Source organism: Solanum stenotomum, chromosome 12, assembly GCF_019186545.1.
Source record: "Solanum stenotomum isolate F172 chromosome 12, ASM1918654v1, whole genome shotgun sequence".
NCBI lineage: Eukaryota > Viridiplantae > Streptophyta > Magnoliopsida > Solanales > Solanaceae > Solanum > Solanum stenotomum.
In genome coordinates, this window is record NC_064293.1 from 30,241,440 (window position 1) to 30,258,658 (window position 17,219).

The following is a 17,219-nucleotide window of genomic DNA, read 5'->3' on the forward strand; positions in this document are numbered from 1 at the left end:
GGTGATTTTGAATTGGAGAATTTGTGTTTAAGTGATTTTACTGGAGATGATCAGTTAATTAGTGAAAGTATTTGGGATCATGATGGTTATCTTTTAATTTAGTGTATGGTTTTTTGTTTTTTTTAACTCTTTTGGAAGAAGAAAAGAATTGGAGAGATTTGGTTTGAGGTTCAACACCTCAATTTTTTTTTTCTTTTCTTCGATTTGTAAGGTGAGTTAAAAGAGAATGTTATTCATGTATATATTTAATTTATCTTATTTGATGTCATTATTATTAAATTGTGATATCAATATCATCTCTCGATTTAATGTGATTTCTGAGTTCTTAATTAGTCATGATTTCATTAGTTTTCAATAGCCACGAGATGATGTGATTCTTTTGTCGACGGATGCTTTTATTAAACTCGTAGTTTCTGAAGAATGAGAACCAAACTATGTAGCATCTACATTGAGAATTCAAGTGCTGAATATGTCATTAGTTTGATCCTTTGTAGGAACTACCTATAATAATGAACTTGCAAAATGGATCTGTTTATCATAAAGAGATTCATCGTTCCTGACCCTGCTTCACCTTAATTGTTATTTGAAAAAGTAAAAGTTCTGCCTGTGTTATTTTTGTTGTTTCAATTTAAAGTTATTTTCTTTTATAAATGTATACATGATTTTAGTCGAAAATAAATTATCCACAAAACCATTTTATGTCTCAAAAACTTTAGGTATATTTTGTTTACACTCAGATTTGGCGGTTAAGTAATAGAAGGGTCAATTTGCTAGTACAGGAGCCAACATGAGTTCAAAAGAACTTATTTTTCTGCAAGAATAAGAGAATCAGTTGTTTTGAAAAACTGATACTGAACGAGAGAGAGTGAAGCGAGTAAACACGGAAGGAGCTAAATAGAAGTTGTAGCAACGAACTACTAAGGAATAATTGTGTTGGAGTTTCAAACGTAAAACTTGATACTTTTAATTTTATGACTGTAGGGAGGCCGAGCACAATATCCTTATGCACCCATTTCACTTCTAGTTTGATCAGGAAAAACATAGAAAATGAATCTGCTTATAGAGGTTACGAATTCAGGTAGAGCAGTTTGGTAGCTCGCTAGGCTCATAACCTTGAGTCACGAGTTCAAATCATGTCTCCGCAAAAGAAAACGTTGTCACTTTTGAGCACAAAGTAACAAATGGCCACTTTCAGAAGCACAGTTGAAGAGTATATTCTTGGGCTAACAAGAAAGTTTCCATAAGCACAGTGAGATCAAAGAGCAGAAAATTGATGCAGTCCTCAAATAGTTTATTTGATTCCTCTTCAAGAATAATCATCCATAATATCAATTGAACCTCCCAAAGTACAGAGCAACTGACTTATTTGCAACAAGTTGTTCACTCCCAGTCACACTTTTAACTTATACAACTTCTTGAATCAACACTCAAGAACAACACAAACCGCTTAAATATCTAAAACAGATTACAAAATGAATTATCTCTTGATAGAGTGGGGACATGACACAATATCAAGATAATTATGAAATAGTTGGGGCATATAGAAACATTACTCCAACATTAACGCCTATCGCCGGCTACTGATTCGGCGGAGAAGAGATACTTCACTCGTGATAGAACAGAATCATGGGCAGGATCATATGGATGGTCCTTTGAAGGAATCTCCAAAATGGCTGGAATTGGTTTGTTGTAACTATCAACCAAAAATCTTATCATGTTGGCCACCTGAAAAGGATAAACCAAGAGGAATAAATTGAGTGAAATGCCAATTAACTCTACTTTAGACCCTTATTTTCCGTGAGTCTTCAATTTTAGAAAATGGAGGCCACCAGTTCCCCCCAGACATAAAACTGCAGCCTAATAATTTAAAGTACTTGCGGTAGATAGAGAACTCCTCCACCATATTACACAGTGTTAGTTGGATTTACTTAGTAGATTGAAATTGAACTGGAGTATAACAAAAGTAAAAGATGCATTTTGACCGCAAGCCACAATCTTTAGTGTATCTAAAAACAATAATAATTCTAAGGGCAGATAAGAAATGGTAAGTGCTAAGCTCGTGTACGTACAAATTTGATTCGACAGGGAGAGGGAGGGAATTGACAGCTTTTCTTATCCTTAGCAAACTAGTAACCTTTCCCTTTATATACTAAACATACCAAAGGAGTACTTCCATTGCACAGCCTCGGTTTGTTCCATGTCTACAAGCGACTAATTTAATAGAGGCAGACGTAGAGTACTTAACCGGATAGCTTCAAACCTCTGTTTGAGTGACTGAGAGGTTTTCTTTACTTGTTAAAGCACTTATCATTTCAATTTTTTTTTTAAAAACACTAATCATTTCTTTAAGTTGTTTGGAAAGAATGCATGAACAATTATCTCCTCATTTTGACGAGGTTCAGACTGGCTAAAAAACTGACATGGAGATCACATCTCGTCACTTGTATTGCATAACTAAACAAGGAAAATAACCTAGGACTACTTCTTTTTTATGTCCCCTCCTCCTGCCTTTATCCAACCAAATACACTTTCACCTTATGGGGGTGATAGAGATTCGACAAGCAGGCTTTAAATGGCTATGATCAATTATTATCGACTTTTGCTTTTATAAGTCCTATGGAGTTGGTTTTTTTGGAGGAGAAAATGTAAGCTGATTGATGCAGTAGCCACTGTAATCTACGCATCCAACAGGAAATACAGATCACATTACTCTTTTTTACTCTAGCAGGTTTCTGATGACTTGAGAGCAACTGAAGTTTGGCCAGATAATAGTTAGTTCCAAAATTCAAACAATGAAAGATTTCGACCAATAAACAGTTAAACACTATGTACGACATAATTAGCAGCTGAAACATAACCAATTCTATTGTGGCACTTGAGCAGAGCTACATGTAACGCAACCACCAAATACAGATAATATTCTTGACTACATAATATGGACATGTAAAAATTGATAAACCAAACAACAAAGGAGAAGAGTAGGAAACTTACATATTGGCTGATTAACACTATTGCGATGTCCTCTCTTGTGGTGAATTCCTTAAAAGCATCTTCAATCTGCTTCACCGTTGTTTCTGAACATGAGCATAGGAAATCTATATTACTTTCTTTCCATAATTTTGAACTCTGAGATAAAGATGAAAAGTTCTACCACTCACAGGAATCACCAGCTCCCTATATACCATCCTTCACTCAGCAATTAAATTAGAAGTAACTTTTGAATTCATTACCAACAAAAAGGTCAATCTGTTTGGTTATAATCTAAACATGTAGATTGACTCTATTGAGAGTCTCCTATATTAGTCTAGATAAGAGAGTTAGCAAAACAAAAGCATGTACCATATGCCTGTGAAATGTTAGTTAATTGGCCATGGAAGTTAATCTGGAAAGCAAAGTTACCCCCTACGTGATTTGTTTTAGCTGTCTAGCCCTTCATGAACCCTCCCTCACCTAAGACAACCTCGTCAGGTGAAAAATCCATATTGACAACAGCTGCTACATGTGCCATCAGGCCTTAGAGACCAACAGACATCTTCATTGTACAGCAGTCACAGGCATATGGAACATGCTCTTCTCAGCTTTTGGTCTCAAATGGGTTATGCCAGAAAGCATTAAAGATGCCCTGGTTAGTTGGAACTCATGGAAGGTTGAAACCCCATCAGGAAAGTATGGAAGATGATCCTTGCTTGCATTGTTTGGTGTCCGGACAGAAAGAAACAATAGATGCTTTGAAGGCATCTCCTCTAGCCCTAGCTACATTCTTAAGGCTAGAGTTTTAACAAGTCTCTGCAGCTAAAGCAATAACCAAGTAACTCTGTCCACCAAGCCTAGGACAGATGACAAGAAATCACCTAGTGTTTTTGTCCCTGCTGGGATTTGAACCTAAGACTTCATGGTTATCAACTCACTTCATTAACCACTAGGCCATATCCTTGAGTGCTAATATGCACTGGTTTCTCTTTCGAGTATTTCATAAAAGTACATTTCATTTGATGGTCAGAGGCGAATTGAAAGTTAAGCAGTGGGAATTCTAATACTCATAATTGTTGTTACAATTATTATTAATAATTAACATTGAGAAGGATTTTTAGATTGAAAAAATCCATATTGATTAGTTATATATCAAGTTGTATTTTTTTACGTCATCAGGAAAACAAAATTTGGAGATCCAAATCCCAGAAATACATTGTGCTTCCTCCATTCCAATTTATTTGGCGGGTGTTTTACCGAACAAAAGTTTAAGAAACAAATGAATTTACTTTACACATAAGCTAAATATTTTGCAAAGTGCAAAAATTGCCGTTATTACCAACAATTCTATATCTCTCTCCACATGAAAAGATGAACTTTTATATGATGTTGGTCCCAACAAGTTAGGTCATTAAAGGTAAAATGGGGATAATAAGATTAACTATTTCCCAAATATGGAAATATGATATTATGAAATAAAACTACACCAATAAAAATGAAATTAAAAAATGTTACTATTCAGAGATGACAAGAATAGATGTAGAAATATTTTTATTTTCTTCAGGTGCATAAGAGAATTTTCTTGAGACATTTTTTTTTGATAACCGAGAAATCCGTCTGTGACCCGCCCTTTGGACCAATCACAGCCTTCTAAACTTGGTGGATAATGGGCCCGCCCCTCTACCCTTCTCCACTTAAATACCGGGCTTCGCTTTGCATGGTGTGGGGCTTGAACCTGTGACCTAAGCCACAAATCCTCCACCTTTTGCCACTTGAGCTAGAGGCCTTGGGGGCATTTTCTTGAGACATTCTAATAAGGCTATCTACAAATTGAAAAAAAAAACAATATTTTCTTCTCCATAACCATAGGGGCATGACTTATCATGAAAAAGGAAGAGACGAAATAGTGAAATGACTTTCGGAACTGAACATGACCAATAATTTCTGATAACTTTTGGAACAGAGACAAAATTCAACTATAATGGCAACCCCAGAACTTCTGAATTTATCACTGTCAGTGGCTGACATTTCCAAGAAAATACCTGAAGCTCAACGTTTTATCATTGGTTGTCTAATTTACTTATTCTTCGTTCAAATATGGAAGGATATGCAATGTGAGTCTTTATCCACTGAAGTCTGAAGCATTCTCTTGTTCTACCTTGGAGGGCACAGGATATTAAGGTACTTGCTATTCCAGTCCTTCATCTTGGACACTAATATCAGAAACTCCTCTTTAGTTTGAACACTTCACTTTACTACGTGACTGAACAAAATCCCTTCATCATCCTCTCTATTGAGCAATATTTGGCAAAGATTATCATTGATCCATCTTCCCCCTATCATATTGCCTCTAAGTTTCAGATCACATATGACATCTAATAATTCCTACCAATAGGAAGCTAGTGAACCAGATGTAGCAGCAAAAACTACAACAACGTAACAGTGTGATTCCACAAGTGGGTCTGGGAAGGGTGGTGTGTGCACAGCCTTACCCCTTCCTTTTGAAGGTAGAGAGGTTGTTTCTGATATGTAGCAGCAAAAACTATCATTTAAATTCCCTCCCCCAAATTCAAAGATCTTTTCTCTACATAGGTAAGAGAGACTAACCGGTTGGAAGAGAATTTGCTAATTTGGAAAATAACTAACTATGCTATTTTGGTGGAGAGTAGAAGCTACAGCATAAAGTTAATGAAAGATCCTCAAAACTACTGAAGAACTGGTAATTCCAAAATTGAAACTTACTTGAATCCACAATAAGGTAATTTGTTTTCCTCCTCAAATCGACATTGCCAACTCCAGCCAGTAAAAATCCTGTAATTGTGTCCTATATAAACAACTTATTTCCATCAGCATCAGTATGTCTAGATATCATCTATCACATGTATGTAGACTAACAAGCTATTCATCATAAAAGTCCCATGACAGTAAGTGGGTAGTAATTGTTTACCAATTCAAAAAGTTGCATACAAAAACTTAATCAAACAACAGATGAGATAGATAATTGCTATCCCGTCTCCACAGAGTTCTGATCGTACATATGATGCACAACATAAACATGATTAAGTCCCAGCTAAAACCAGTGCTCCATCAGTCACATCAACTGTAAACTCACATCAAATGTAATATATCATCCAAATCATCTTCTAATTAGTCCGTGAAAGACAACTCATGTCATAAAAGATCTGATGGAAAAGAGTATATTATAGATGCTCAAAGATGGCTGATGACCCTGAGGCATCGTGATAAAGACACACTAGAGAAATAACAACCAACAGCTCATCCACAATGATAAGCTATCGATATTTGTATTTAAGGAATAGAGATGCCATGATTTATTTAGTCTAAATTGTCTTTCATCATTTTTCAGTGTCCATCAGTTTTTCACTTCTCATCTTATATCGCATAGTGAGTAACTCAGGCTAGAATAGTTTACTTGACTATATGGGCCATTCACCTCTCTCCCATGAGGACTTTGATCCCCCAAAACTTATTTCCTTGGAAAATCCATACACATGAATGATTCCAGCACCAAAGTACATCTACTCTATTCTATGTTGTTCGGACTCTTCAAAAATGTCGACCAATGTGTTCTCCAAAAGTAGTGTACTTTTGGAGAATCCGACATGCGTGCAGCATCAAATTGAAGAGTCTGCACAACTTAGACTCTATTAGTTTAGTGAAATCAAAGAAAAACATGGTTCAAAGCCCATCATTGATTGGCTGATACAATGCAAATAGAGCATAATCTATCAATAAGAACACATAGCAACACCCAAAAAAATGTGGTGAAAAGTTCACCTCATCAGCGATCATGGCAATGAGGGCTGAGTTGTTAGTTCTGACAGGAGCTCGGTTAGCCATCTAAGAAAGCAAGGTTTCTGCAACCACAGATAAAATAAAATAAAAATAGTCACGATTCAAAAAGTAAGACTCTTGAACACATTGACAGATTCAGATATCAAATCAAATCTTAAACTATTAACAAACCACCAGCAGAAAAAGAAATCAGATTTAACATAGCTTAAATATTCAAAACCTTGAAATTTTCAAAACCCAACACTAGTTTCAAAGTTTGATGAAAACCCAGTAAGGATTTTCCTAAATTTTAAGTTGTTAAACAACAATCGAATAAATCATGACAAATCAGATCGAAATCCTTTGAAATAACAAAATTGAACGGAAAAAATAAGCTTTCGAAGTTGTGAATGTAACCTTTTGCCAAGCTTAATTTGAAGTTTTTAGCCTTTGAGGGATCCAATCGCTCGACAGAGACGAATCGAAGAAACAACAAGGGGAAAAACTGATGATATTTGGATATTTGCTGTTCGCTGATGAGTAGAAACTGGAAACAGGAAGTTAAAAATGGAAAGAGTTGAATGTAGACTTTAAGCCCCAAGAGTTTTAAATTACGCACAACTGCCCACCTCTTTGGGGAAAGTGCTTAATTTTGCCCCTGTATTTTCAGAAATTATTTATATTTAACCTTCATTATACTTTTGGAACAAATACAGCCCTACAATTATACTTTTAGAATAACTATACCCCTATTGTTAACAAAGTTATTTAAAATAACTCTTACTTCTATGACTTAAACTTTAAAAATGATGAAATTATAGTATTATTTTTGTATCACATTGAGGGTGCGATAGCAATCTCGAGATAACTAATTTCGGAATAACTTGTTCCCCAACCAATTAAGTCACAAGGGTAATGGTGGAAGTAAATTTTTTTAAAAAAATTAATCAGCAACTTACACAACGCACATGCATCAAAACTAGTAACTATATAAAAGCATAGAAATGAGAGTGGAACTTTTTGGTTATAATCAAATCTTATATAATGAGTAGAAAGATTAACTTTTAGCTATCTTTTATGAATTTTTTTTTATGAATAATTAACATATATTTGTGTCTTTGAAATCATAACTCAATTATGTCTTGTGCTGCAAGAACAAAACTTATGTTATAAGAAAAGCAAGAATAGTATATACTCATTAAGAAATATTTTAGTTAAGTATTATATATGAAAAGTTAACATGATTTTTTTTTTGTAGTATAGTATATATGAAGGACTAAAACATTCATACACTTATATATTAAGGACCATTTGGATTATTTTCATCTTGACAAATTGGTGATGATGATGTTGATGTGCAAAGGGGTATGGCCAAGCAGCTCATCCATTGTTCTGTTGCAGCCACCAAATGGACACAAATCCTTCAAAACCCAAGCTAGCTTTTCTAGCTACCCTCTCGCCAGCAAAGTTATGGTTAGAAGTAAGCAATTTACTCCCTCCTCCTTATATTTAACATTTAATATCAGCAACTGTACTTTATCCCAAATGATAATCTCTGAAATGGGTGAGGAGATAATCTAGATATCTGTTTTACTAGGTTAAGTTAACTGGATAAAGATACGACATATGGGTCTAACTTAACTTCAAAAGCTAGTTCATGAGGGGAGTTTAACGGGATGGACTTGGTTCTCATATATGACACCTGAGCCTAACTCAACCCCAAAAGCTAGCTAACGAGTGGAGTATTGCGATTGCTCAACTCTATATAAGTATACCACCAGTTCATTCTCCGACCAATGTGAGACTCTAACCTACTCTAACATTTTACTTTCTGTTGGCCCAGATTTACTTCCCTGCACAATGTTATTGCTACTAGAAAAAGAAAAGGTGCTTGTTAAACTAAAAAAACACATCTGAAAGATGACATTAGCTTCTTACTGGTAGCTTGGATCAGATTGAAAGTTTACTCCTTGAATCAATAATATGGTATCTACTATCCATGAGTAGTGTGGATGATTGTTTTTGAACTTGTCTTAGTTTTATGTTTCACCCAAGTCCTATAAAAGCTAAACCTTTAAGAATTTTTGAAGCTTGGATACAACATCTGTAGGTCAAAGCTGAAAAACTTAATTGACTTCATAGTATCTTTTCCAAGAAAGGGTGGGCAGAAATGAAATCAAAGATAGAAATAAGTTTGACTTGGATCCTTATTGGTGGAATTTGTTGTAGTCTGAGTACTGCTTGGCACCAGTAATGTACAACCCACATTGCTTGTTTGCTATTCTGATCAAATAGTGATGTAGTAACTAGTGATAAGCTATGTTGCTTGGACTCTTCAAAAATGTTGACGGGTGCGTGTCGGATTCTCCAAAAATAGTGTATTTTTGGAAAATCCGACACGGGTGCGGCATCAAAAGCAAAGAGTTCCAGCAACTTAGGTGATAAGCCTCCTAAAATTGTATGTTCCTTTATACATTATCTTGACTCGGCAATATTGCGATAATACTAACTAATAAACCTCTTAGGAGTTTATATTTCTTTATGTCATATCTTGTCTCTGCATTCTGGTACTAGTAAAAAGTAGACATTGCAACATTGTATATTTGGTAAGACCGTCAATATATCATTGTAAAGATTCAGTATTTTGAGGTTTTACTGCCTATGTAGTAGTGTTGCATTTTTCTGTTTCACATGGATGATAAAAGCTAGTGATGCTCTTCAATAGTGGTGGTGGTATATGTAAATCTTATCAGCTGCTTTAGACTTCATGATTTCAAGTCTACAATTATGCTGCTTCTTGTTGAAGAAGTTGCTCGAATATGCTAGGTCTAGACATTTACGTGGTTCAAACTGTGCTTCAGGCTGAATAGAATTCAGATCTTTGGTCCGAGTAGTTATGATATTTGATGAAAAGTAAACACTTCATGTTATTGGGTAACGTCCCACTTCTTGAGCTTAAAGGGCATGAAATTAAAAAGGGGCTACAGGCATGTAGTGCTTCAGCTAGTCATTATTTTAAATATGTAAAATAGTGATATTAGTAAGCAATTCCTATGTAAAATGCGTTCTGACTATCCTTGACATTCCAAGGTAGTAAGAAGAGTACTGTTGTCTGACTACTGAAAGCAGTCATTGGAGATATTTGCTTGTAAAAAATCAGAAAAAAACGAGGAAAAATAGAAGAACGAATGAGGTTATGTAGAAGGAGATAAGTATCTCAGTGTAATGCTGTAAGTTTCCCTTAAGGAACTATATGTTCAGTATCATTTTAGCGAGAAAATATTTGACTTCTAGTGTTGTAAACTCAAAGGTTTTCTAGTTACTAATATACATATGCTGGAAACTTTCCTGGTGTTTCTCAATGAAGAGTCCAGAATATTCGGCGCTGATACCTCTAAATGATAGGTTCCATAATTAACTAAGTTAAAATCATACCTTTAAGCATTAATCTATCTTTACACTCTATAGTTGCCATTGACCAACTTGTAGATGTAATGAATGACAGTTTTTGACGAAAAAGATAGTTTTGAAATACTGAAATGCTAGACATTTTTCTCTGTAACCCTTATGCTACAAGTCACTTGCTCTCTTAGATATACCACATGTTTTTCATTCAGCGGGGGTGGTTCTCTAAAGTTCCAAAATTTCTGTCTTATTTTTGAACCATAGATCTATCATACTCCACTGATGAAAGTTGTCTGGACAAAATATTTTCAAATTTTGGTCAGGTTGCTGAAGGTATGTGCTGTTGCTTGAAGATAATTTCTCTTATCTATTCTACTCTTTCTTTTAGTTGAGATTGTGATCTGTATTTTTAAATGTATTTACTTCCTTTACCAGTTAAGATTGTCAAGGATGAAGTGACCAAGAGATCAAAAGGATATGCTTTTATTCAGTACACTTCTCAAGAAAATGCCATGCTTGCTCTTGATAGCATGGATCACAAGGTTATACTCAATAAATTTGTTTTGGATTTTTAATTCCTTTCACAGTATGTCTTCTTCGTCACATTCTTTCTTCCCTTGTCAGTACCTCGATGGCAGGGTTATTTCTGTGGAACTTGCAAAGCCTACAAAGAAAGACTTTGGCAGATATCCGAAAAGTTGTGGACCACCTGTGGAAAGATTAGCATCTGAAAACGAAGTTCCAGACCTAAAAGAAAACTGCTAAGGTAAGGCTTACTCTAGTGTTAGAATGTCATTCATTGATAGGTGAATGACAGTTCCACAAGTCATCATTCTGGAAACTACTATGCTGCAGCTTCGGGTAGACTTGATAAAAATTCTATTGCGTAAAATTTCACTCTTAGGTCACTCCTACAGGCAACAGAACTAGTTTACTTGTTCTGTCATTGCACCCTGTGTTTTGCATGTAAGCCCACATATATATTGTGTTTGTTCTCTGAGGCATGGCGCGTTGCATGTCAGTCCAGGTCAATTACTGCATACTAGAAGAGGCTAAGTGTACTTCCAGCCATCTTACAAAACTTGTACCTAGAATCATGTATATTAAATCGCAAGACTTGTGCTTTGTCAACTTGATGTAACTAGTTTGATGGTCAGGTTCTGCTAGTATATATGTATTTTGAGTTTTTACGCGGTGAAAATGGACTATCATGATGTACTTTAGGCTGCTGCCAAGGGTCTGGAAGTTGCCCTGGAAATAAAGGATTCAAAAATTAGTATTCGTCGAAATGTACCTTACATGCATGTCTTAACACTCCATTAATTGGAACAGTAAAGGGTAGATATTGAAAAAACTATTTAAGTGACTTCTCGGTTCTCTCAACCGTCAAATATTTTGAAATAAATTCAGTTTTGCCAAAACGACTAATATTTGGGATCGAATGTATTAAAGTGAGTTATTTTTCTATGATGGATGATGGAACAGTTGAGTGGGGCTAGAAAGGTTAGTATCAATAACTTGTGAGTCACAAGTTTGTGACAAGGACTTGCTTGTTGCATTATAAGCTGCTTTTATGTTTAGTTTAATTGTAATTGATTGGATTGTCGAAAGGATATTGTTGACAGTAATAATATACCCAATATAATCTTATATAAGTGAGGCTTTGGGAGGATAAAGTTATGCAGATTTTATCCGTCTCTCTCGTGGAGGTAAGGAGGTGGTTTTCAAAAGACCCTCGTGCTCAAGTGTAACAAATGAAAGTAACTATGAAAAAGGAAATACAACTATGAAGAAGACATGTCACTTGATTAGAAAAGGAATACAAAATATTCCAAAAAAATAATAGTAACAACAACTAAATAATGTTATAACTAAAACACAATAGACAATATTTATGGTAACAGATATCAAAAGCAATCTACCACTAATATATACCACAACAGACATGGTGCTATATATCAAACTCTCATTGAACCTAATCCCATTGAAAAGCAAGATACATGTTTTCTCTCTGATCCGTGATCTTCATACCTTCATATCTAAGGTCATATTCTCTGTAAGATTACATTATGTCATGTCATGTCATACCTTATCATATTTCTCTTCAATACTTTTTCGGCCTTACCTTACCTCATATCCACTATATTTAACGTCTTACACCTCCTCATTTAATGTATGTACGTCTCCTCTTCACGTATAAAAAGATATTGTTGATCAACTTTAGTTTAATCAAAGCATATCTATTATGACCAATACATGCCTACAATGTGGAAGCCCATCAAGTTGAAAGACCCCTTTGAAGTATTCTTTATGAATATTTTTAGAATATTCTTCTGAAGCTTCTTTTTTTCTGGTGCTCCGTGTTGGAGCACGTTCTGACTTAATATTTTTTTCGAATAAATATATAAATACTCCACGCTTGGAAAATACTAAGAAAAATATCTTAATTAATTTATAAAAATATTTGTCTAAGCATCTTTTATTTTTATTTTTTTTTTAAATGTCACACTTAAGTAGCGCTTCATTTTTTTGGACTATAGAGCGTAAGACCATCTCCAATCCACCTCTATTTTACTCTTCATTTTCTTTATTTGGAAAACAAAATAGAGAATGAGCTCTCCAACCACCTTTCATTTCACTCTTTATTCTCCACTTATAAAGAAATGAATAGTAGTTCTCCAAATTTGAAAAACTACCATTCACCCTCTCTATTTTACTTTTTGATATTTTGTTTATATTTCTATTATTTTATAATTAACACATCATTTTTCATATAAGACCATTAATTAAATATTTAATATACATCATTCTTTTTAAATGTATTATAATATTTTTAAAAATATATTATTTAATACACACTATTATCATCTCGAATTAATAATAATATTTTTTTAAAAAAAAAATTCGTCACTTTAATATGATTTGATATTATTATAATTATCTGTCACTATGATGAATGCACAAAATTAAAATAATAAGATGAAAAATTTAATTTAAAAATACAATACAAAACATAATAACGAGATAACACAATACGTAACATAATAAAATATCACAAAAATTTTGGTAGCAATTTATGTCCACTAATTTATATATTATATAATATTTATTTGCAAGTATGTTATTTAGAAATTTTAAATAAAATAAAAAATTTTAAAAACTAAAATTTATATTACATGAAAATTATACAAAGTGATTATTTGAAAAAGAAAGAAAGAAAATTATATTATGAAATAAGAAAATAAAAATGAAATTAAAATAATAATAATAATATAATATTGAGGAGAGGAAAAAAAAGACTTTTTTAGAGAGTAAAATAGAGAATTGAGTTGAAGTTGATTGCTTGAAAAAATAGAGAATTCTATATTTGAATAGTAAAATAGAGAGGATAGATTTAGAGATGCCCTTGAGTGATAGCTTCAAAAAAGATAGAGTTGGAGATGCCCTTATGGAATAGCTTAAAAAATGACTTATATTTTAAAAGGCAAACAAAAATTAAAAATAGTATGATAAACGACTTATATGTGCTCTTTCTTGATCTTACTTGTAGGGTAGATTGTTTATCACCATAGCATCGATACTAATATAAGTATTTTATCATAGTATTCATTTTAATTAATACGTATATAGTTTTATGACTTGAAGAATAATTTGAGAAATAAGTAATTAATGCTAAAGATAAAATAAAAAAGACTATATTTTTTTATAGGTTAAAAGTTAATTTTTATTTTTAAAATAATGGAGAAGGAAAAAAAAATAAAAATCCAATCTAAATCATAGTACTGTACTATGTAATCCAGCATTGGTCAAAATTAAAGGAAGTAGTTATTACATGAATTAGTGCCACACATTTCAATGTCAAATAATTAAAGAGAAAGTGATAGCTTACATTGGTCCCTATCACATAAATATTTACTTTTAGAATTTACTTATTCAATAAATATTTACCTTTAGAATTACTTAGAAAAATTAATATTTTCTTAATTATTGAAAAATAATTAGTCTAAACCAAATTAAATAAAACTTATTGAAAGTAGATGCAATTTATTTTTTCTGAAATAAAGCTTAAATGTTTCGAAGTTACATAAAGGTACAACAAAATGGAAGTTTTTAGTTTCCACTTTTATTGTACTGTATTCCATTGTATCAAAATATTTATTATTTTTATGAAAAAAACATTATTTTAAAATACATATCATTCTAAAAGTTTAAAACATTTTTTTAATTTTATATTATCCTTAGTAGTAATTAATTTTTAAAACTACAAATACTTCACAATTTTATCACATAAATAGAATAACTATTCAATAAAAAATAAAAATAATTAAATACCCCTCTTAATTATTTTTTTTCTAAAAGGACATGTAAATGAAAAAACATGATAAAGAATTTTAAAATGAAAGAGTAATTTAACTGGATATTAAAATTTAAAATTGTAACCCTCTCCAGGAGAATATTTATCTTGTTACAAATGGGATATCCTCTGCTCATGGTTCAAGAGGGCTCTTATCTCAAGATGTTAAATGCATGCGTTAGGTACTACTCCCTCCGTCCACAATTAATTGTCATGGTTTCCTTTTTAGAGTCAAATAATAAGAACTTTGACCAACATTTTACGATGTATATTTTCATCATATTGATATGCAAAAAATTGCAACTTATAGTACTTTTCGTATAGTTTTTGAATATCTAATTTTTTTTAAAAAAATATCGAATTAACGTAATCTAATTTAACTTTAAAAATTAGTCAAATTGACTTTCGAAAAGCGCAACATGATAAATAAAAGTGGACAGAGGGAGTATCATTTTTTAAAAAGAAAAAAAACTCTCTCGATCGATACTATTTTGAGATAATAAAATAATATCGAAGTGTGAAATAGAATTATTATAATTTTATATTAATATTCAAACATATTTTAGTCACAAATCCACACAACTTCAACAATCCTAAGCACATCGGTAGTCTTATTTCTTAAACTTTATCCTATTTTTGGATCGTTATCAAAATTTCTTTTTATCTTGATTTTTTGTAGAATGCTAAAGTTAAATCATTACAAACTAATTGAATGTCAGTCTCAAATATCAACACACAAATAAACGAAACAATGAGATTGTTAAGTTAAATTTTCTTGGTTATAACTATGAATTCTAAATATGACTAATAAAGGAAGACAAAAAAATTGCAATAATATATCTAATTAATGAAATAATGATAAGTCAAATCTCCTTGACTGTAACTACGAACTCCAAATATAACTAATAAATGTCTATTTTTTTTTTCTAAGAAAAGCAAAAAAGTTTGCAGTAATATATGTGGATTTTATGTGGAAACACAAACTTAAATCACATATCTTTTTTGAGAAAATGGTCAAAATGGTCACTCATGTATAATGATGGTTGAATTATTTTGATCCTTTATATATATCATTTTATCTAAATAGTTCTTAAATGTATATGAAAAGATGATCATTTTAGTTCTTATCTCTAAAACTAACCAAAAAAATTTTAAAAACTGTTAGATTTAACTGTGGGTCCCACGGAATTGACAGATGGCAAACTCTTCTTCCTCAATCTGCTTTCTTTCACCATTACCACCACAGACCCGTCTCCTCAACTTCTTTCTTTCGCCATTTTCTCTCCTGCTTTATATCCTCATAAGAAAAATACTACACACCTCACCCATTTTTATCTCCATTGAAACAAAATTTTCAGAAGCTTCCATTATCATACATAAAGAAGAAGAAGAAAACCAAGATCATTAAAACAAATGTAAACTAAGTAAATCAAATAAAAGACTCCATTTTTTCTCTCTTGTTGAAGCTATCTATGAGGAGGATTATAGCTTTTCTTTTTGTTTTTTCCTTTTCAAAATTAGTAAGTTTTTCAAGTCATTTTTTTCATTCTATTTTAAAAATTAAATGGTAAAATTTTAATGGGCATAGTAGAAAACAAAAACATTAGGAATATTCTTTGAAATTTGAAGAAATTTTTGTGTGTATGAGAAAATTTTGGGAGCAGAAATCGTAGAAGAAATAACAAAAGAAAAAAGATGAAGGAGAAGCAATGGCGGAAGAAAGAGGGAGGAAGAAGAGTGTGGGACCCACAGTTAAATTTAACAGTTATTTTTATGTTTTCAATTAATTTTTAAGATTAGGACCAAAATTATACTCTTTATATATACATTAAAGACTATTTGAATAAAATGATATATATAAAGGACTAAAATAATTCAACATTTTCTCTATCTTCCTTCTAAACCTTTTTTTAGATTAGAACAATAACAATAACATAAAAGTTTGGATAAATTTGGGACCCATGATGCCTCGTGTCAAAATAAGGAGAAATAAACTAGGACCCCCACAAACCACGAGGCTTTTTTCAATTATTCATTCCCACTCCATTTTGTCCATTTTCTTTTTGTACCTTACCAAAAATATAAATCAGAAAATAGCATCGTCACCAAAGAAAATTATGAAAAGAAGATAAAAATCTATGCAGGATATCATAGAGCTCAAAATGATTAATTTTTTTTAATAAAACGTTTTTTAATAAAGACAACTCAATACTTAGAGAACTTAAATTCAAAACTTTTGATTAAAAATAAAATAAAAAATTTCACTCCATCGAATTCAAAACTTTTCATTAAGGATGAAAAAATACTAACCATTATATGATAACTTTGATATGCTATTATTATAATAATAACCGGAAAGATCAATCTAGTGGTTAGTAGTAACCAACAAATCTCATTATTATTTAATCACAAAATACGGTGAGCGTCATAGATTACTTATTTGGCCGATTTCGCCGTCAAATTGGTTAGTTAATTCACATTTAACTCTACATTTTGAATAATCTGAAAACAAATTAAAAATTAGCGATATGTATCAAATCCTTATCATTAAATTAAATATACAAAACATATTATTAGAGTAATATATTTTTTTATAATTATTGAAATTGATTTTCGAGAAATAAAACGTGGTAATTATTTTGGAACGGAGGGAGTAGTAGTCGGCTGAGTAGTCCGTGTTTTGTGTGTGTGGTAG

At 32.2% G+C, this 17,219-nt stretch overlaps 2 protein-coding genes across 6 annotated transcripts; one reads left to right on the forward strand and one right to left on the reverse strand.

Annotated features, from left to right (window-relative positions):
- Nucleotides 1-1,270: 1,270 nt before the first annotated feature.
- Nucleotides 1,271-7,310, reverse strand: LOC125848999 (V-type proton ATPase subunit F). 3 transcript variants are annotated; one of them, XM_049528971.1, is made up of 5 exons: nucleotides 7,183-7,310; nucleotides 6,769-6,848; nucleotides 5,713-5,794; nucleotides 2,992-3,074; nucleotides 1,271-1,725 (listed from the first exon to the last, which is right to left on the reverse strand). In XM_049528971.1, the coding sequence occupies exons 2-5, from the start codon at nucleotides 6,829-6,831 to the stop codon at nucleotides 1,561-1,563; spliced, it is 393 nt and encodes a 130-aa protein (XP_049384928.1). In that variant the 5' UTR covers nucleotides 6,832-6,848; nucleotides 7,183-7,310; the 3' UTR covers nucleotides 1,271-1,560. The 3 variants fall into 3 exon arrangements, with proteins under 3 accessions (XP_049384928.1, XP_049384930.1, XP_049384929.1); XM_049528973.1 differs by having other exon boundaries at nucleotides 6,769-6,863; nucleotides 7,197-7,306; XM_049528972.1 differs by having other exon boundaries at nucleotides 7,199-7,304.
- A 774-nt stretch (nucleotides 7,311-8,084) lies between these two features.
- Nucleotides 8,085-11,446, forward strand: LOC125846468 (uncharacterized). 3 transcript variants are annotated; one of them, XM_049525892.1, is made up of 5 exons: nucleotides 8,085-8,245; nucleotides 10,435-10,503; nucleotides 10,606-10,712; nucleotides 10,795-10,936; nucleotides 11,075-11,446. In XM_049525892.1, the coding sequence occupies exons 1-4, from the start codon at nucleotides 8,107-8,109 to the stop codon at nucleotides 10,933-10,935; spliced, it is 456 nt and encodes a 151-aa protein (XP_049381849.1). In that variant the 5' UTR covers nucleotides 8,085-8,106; the 3' UTR covers nucleotide 10,936; nucleotides 11,075-11,446. The 3 variants fall into 3 exon arrangements, with proteins under 3 accessions (XP_049381849.1, XP_049381850.1, XP_049381848.1); XM_049525893.1 differs by having other exon boundaries at nucleotides 11,172-11,446; XM_049525891.1 differs by having other exon boundaries at nucleotides 11,328-11,446.
- Nucleotides 11,447-17,219: the final 5,773 nt, after the last annotated feature.

Bases quoted from the DNA above. Each gene is read 5' to 3' on its own strand.
- LOC125848999 (XM_049528971.1), bottom strand. From the start codon at position 6,831: ATGGCTAACCGAGCTCCTGTCAGAACTAACAACTCAGCCCTCATTGCC. The intron at 5,795-6,768 runs GTGAACTTTTCA...TTGTTTATATAG, and splicing joins TTGCCATGATCGCTGATGAG to GACACAATTACAGGATTTTT. The intron at 3,075-5,712 runs GTAAGTTTCAAT...GCTCATGTTCAG, and splicing joins TTACCTTATTGTGGATTCAA to AAACAACGGTGAAGCAGATT.
- LOC125846468 (XM_049525892.1), top strand. From the start codon at position 8,107: ATGATGATGTTGATGTGCAAAGGGGTATGGCCAAGCAGCTCATCCATT. The intron at 8,246-10,434 runs GTAAGCAATTTA...TTTGAACCATAG, and splicing joins CAGCAAAGTTATGGTTAGAA to ATCTATCATACTCCACTGAT. The intron at 10,504-10,605 runs GTATGTGCTGTT...TTCCTTTACCAG, and splicing joins TTTTGGTCAGGTTGCTGAAG to TTAAGATTGTCAAGGATGAA.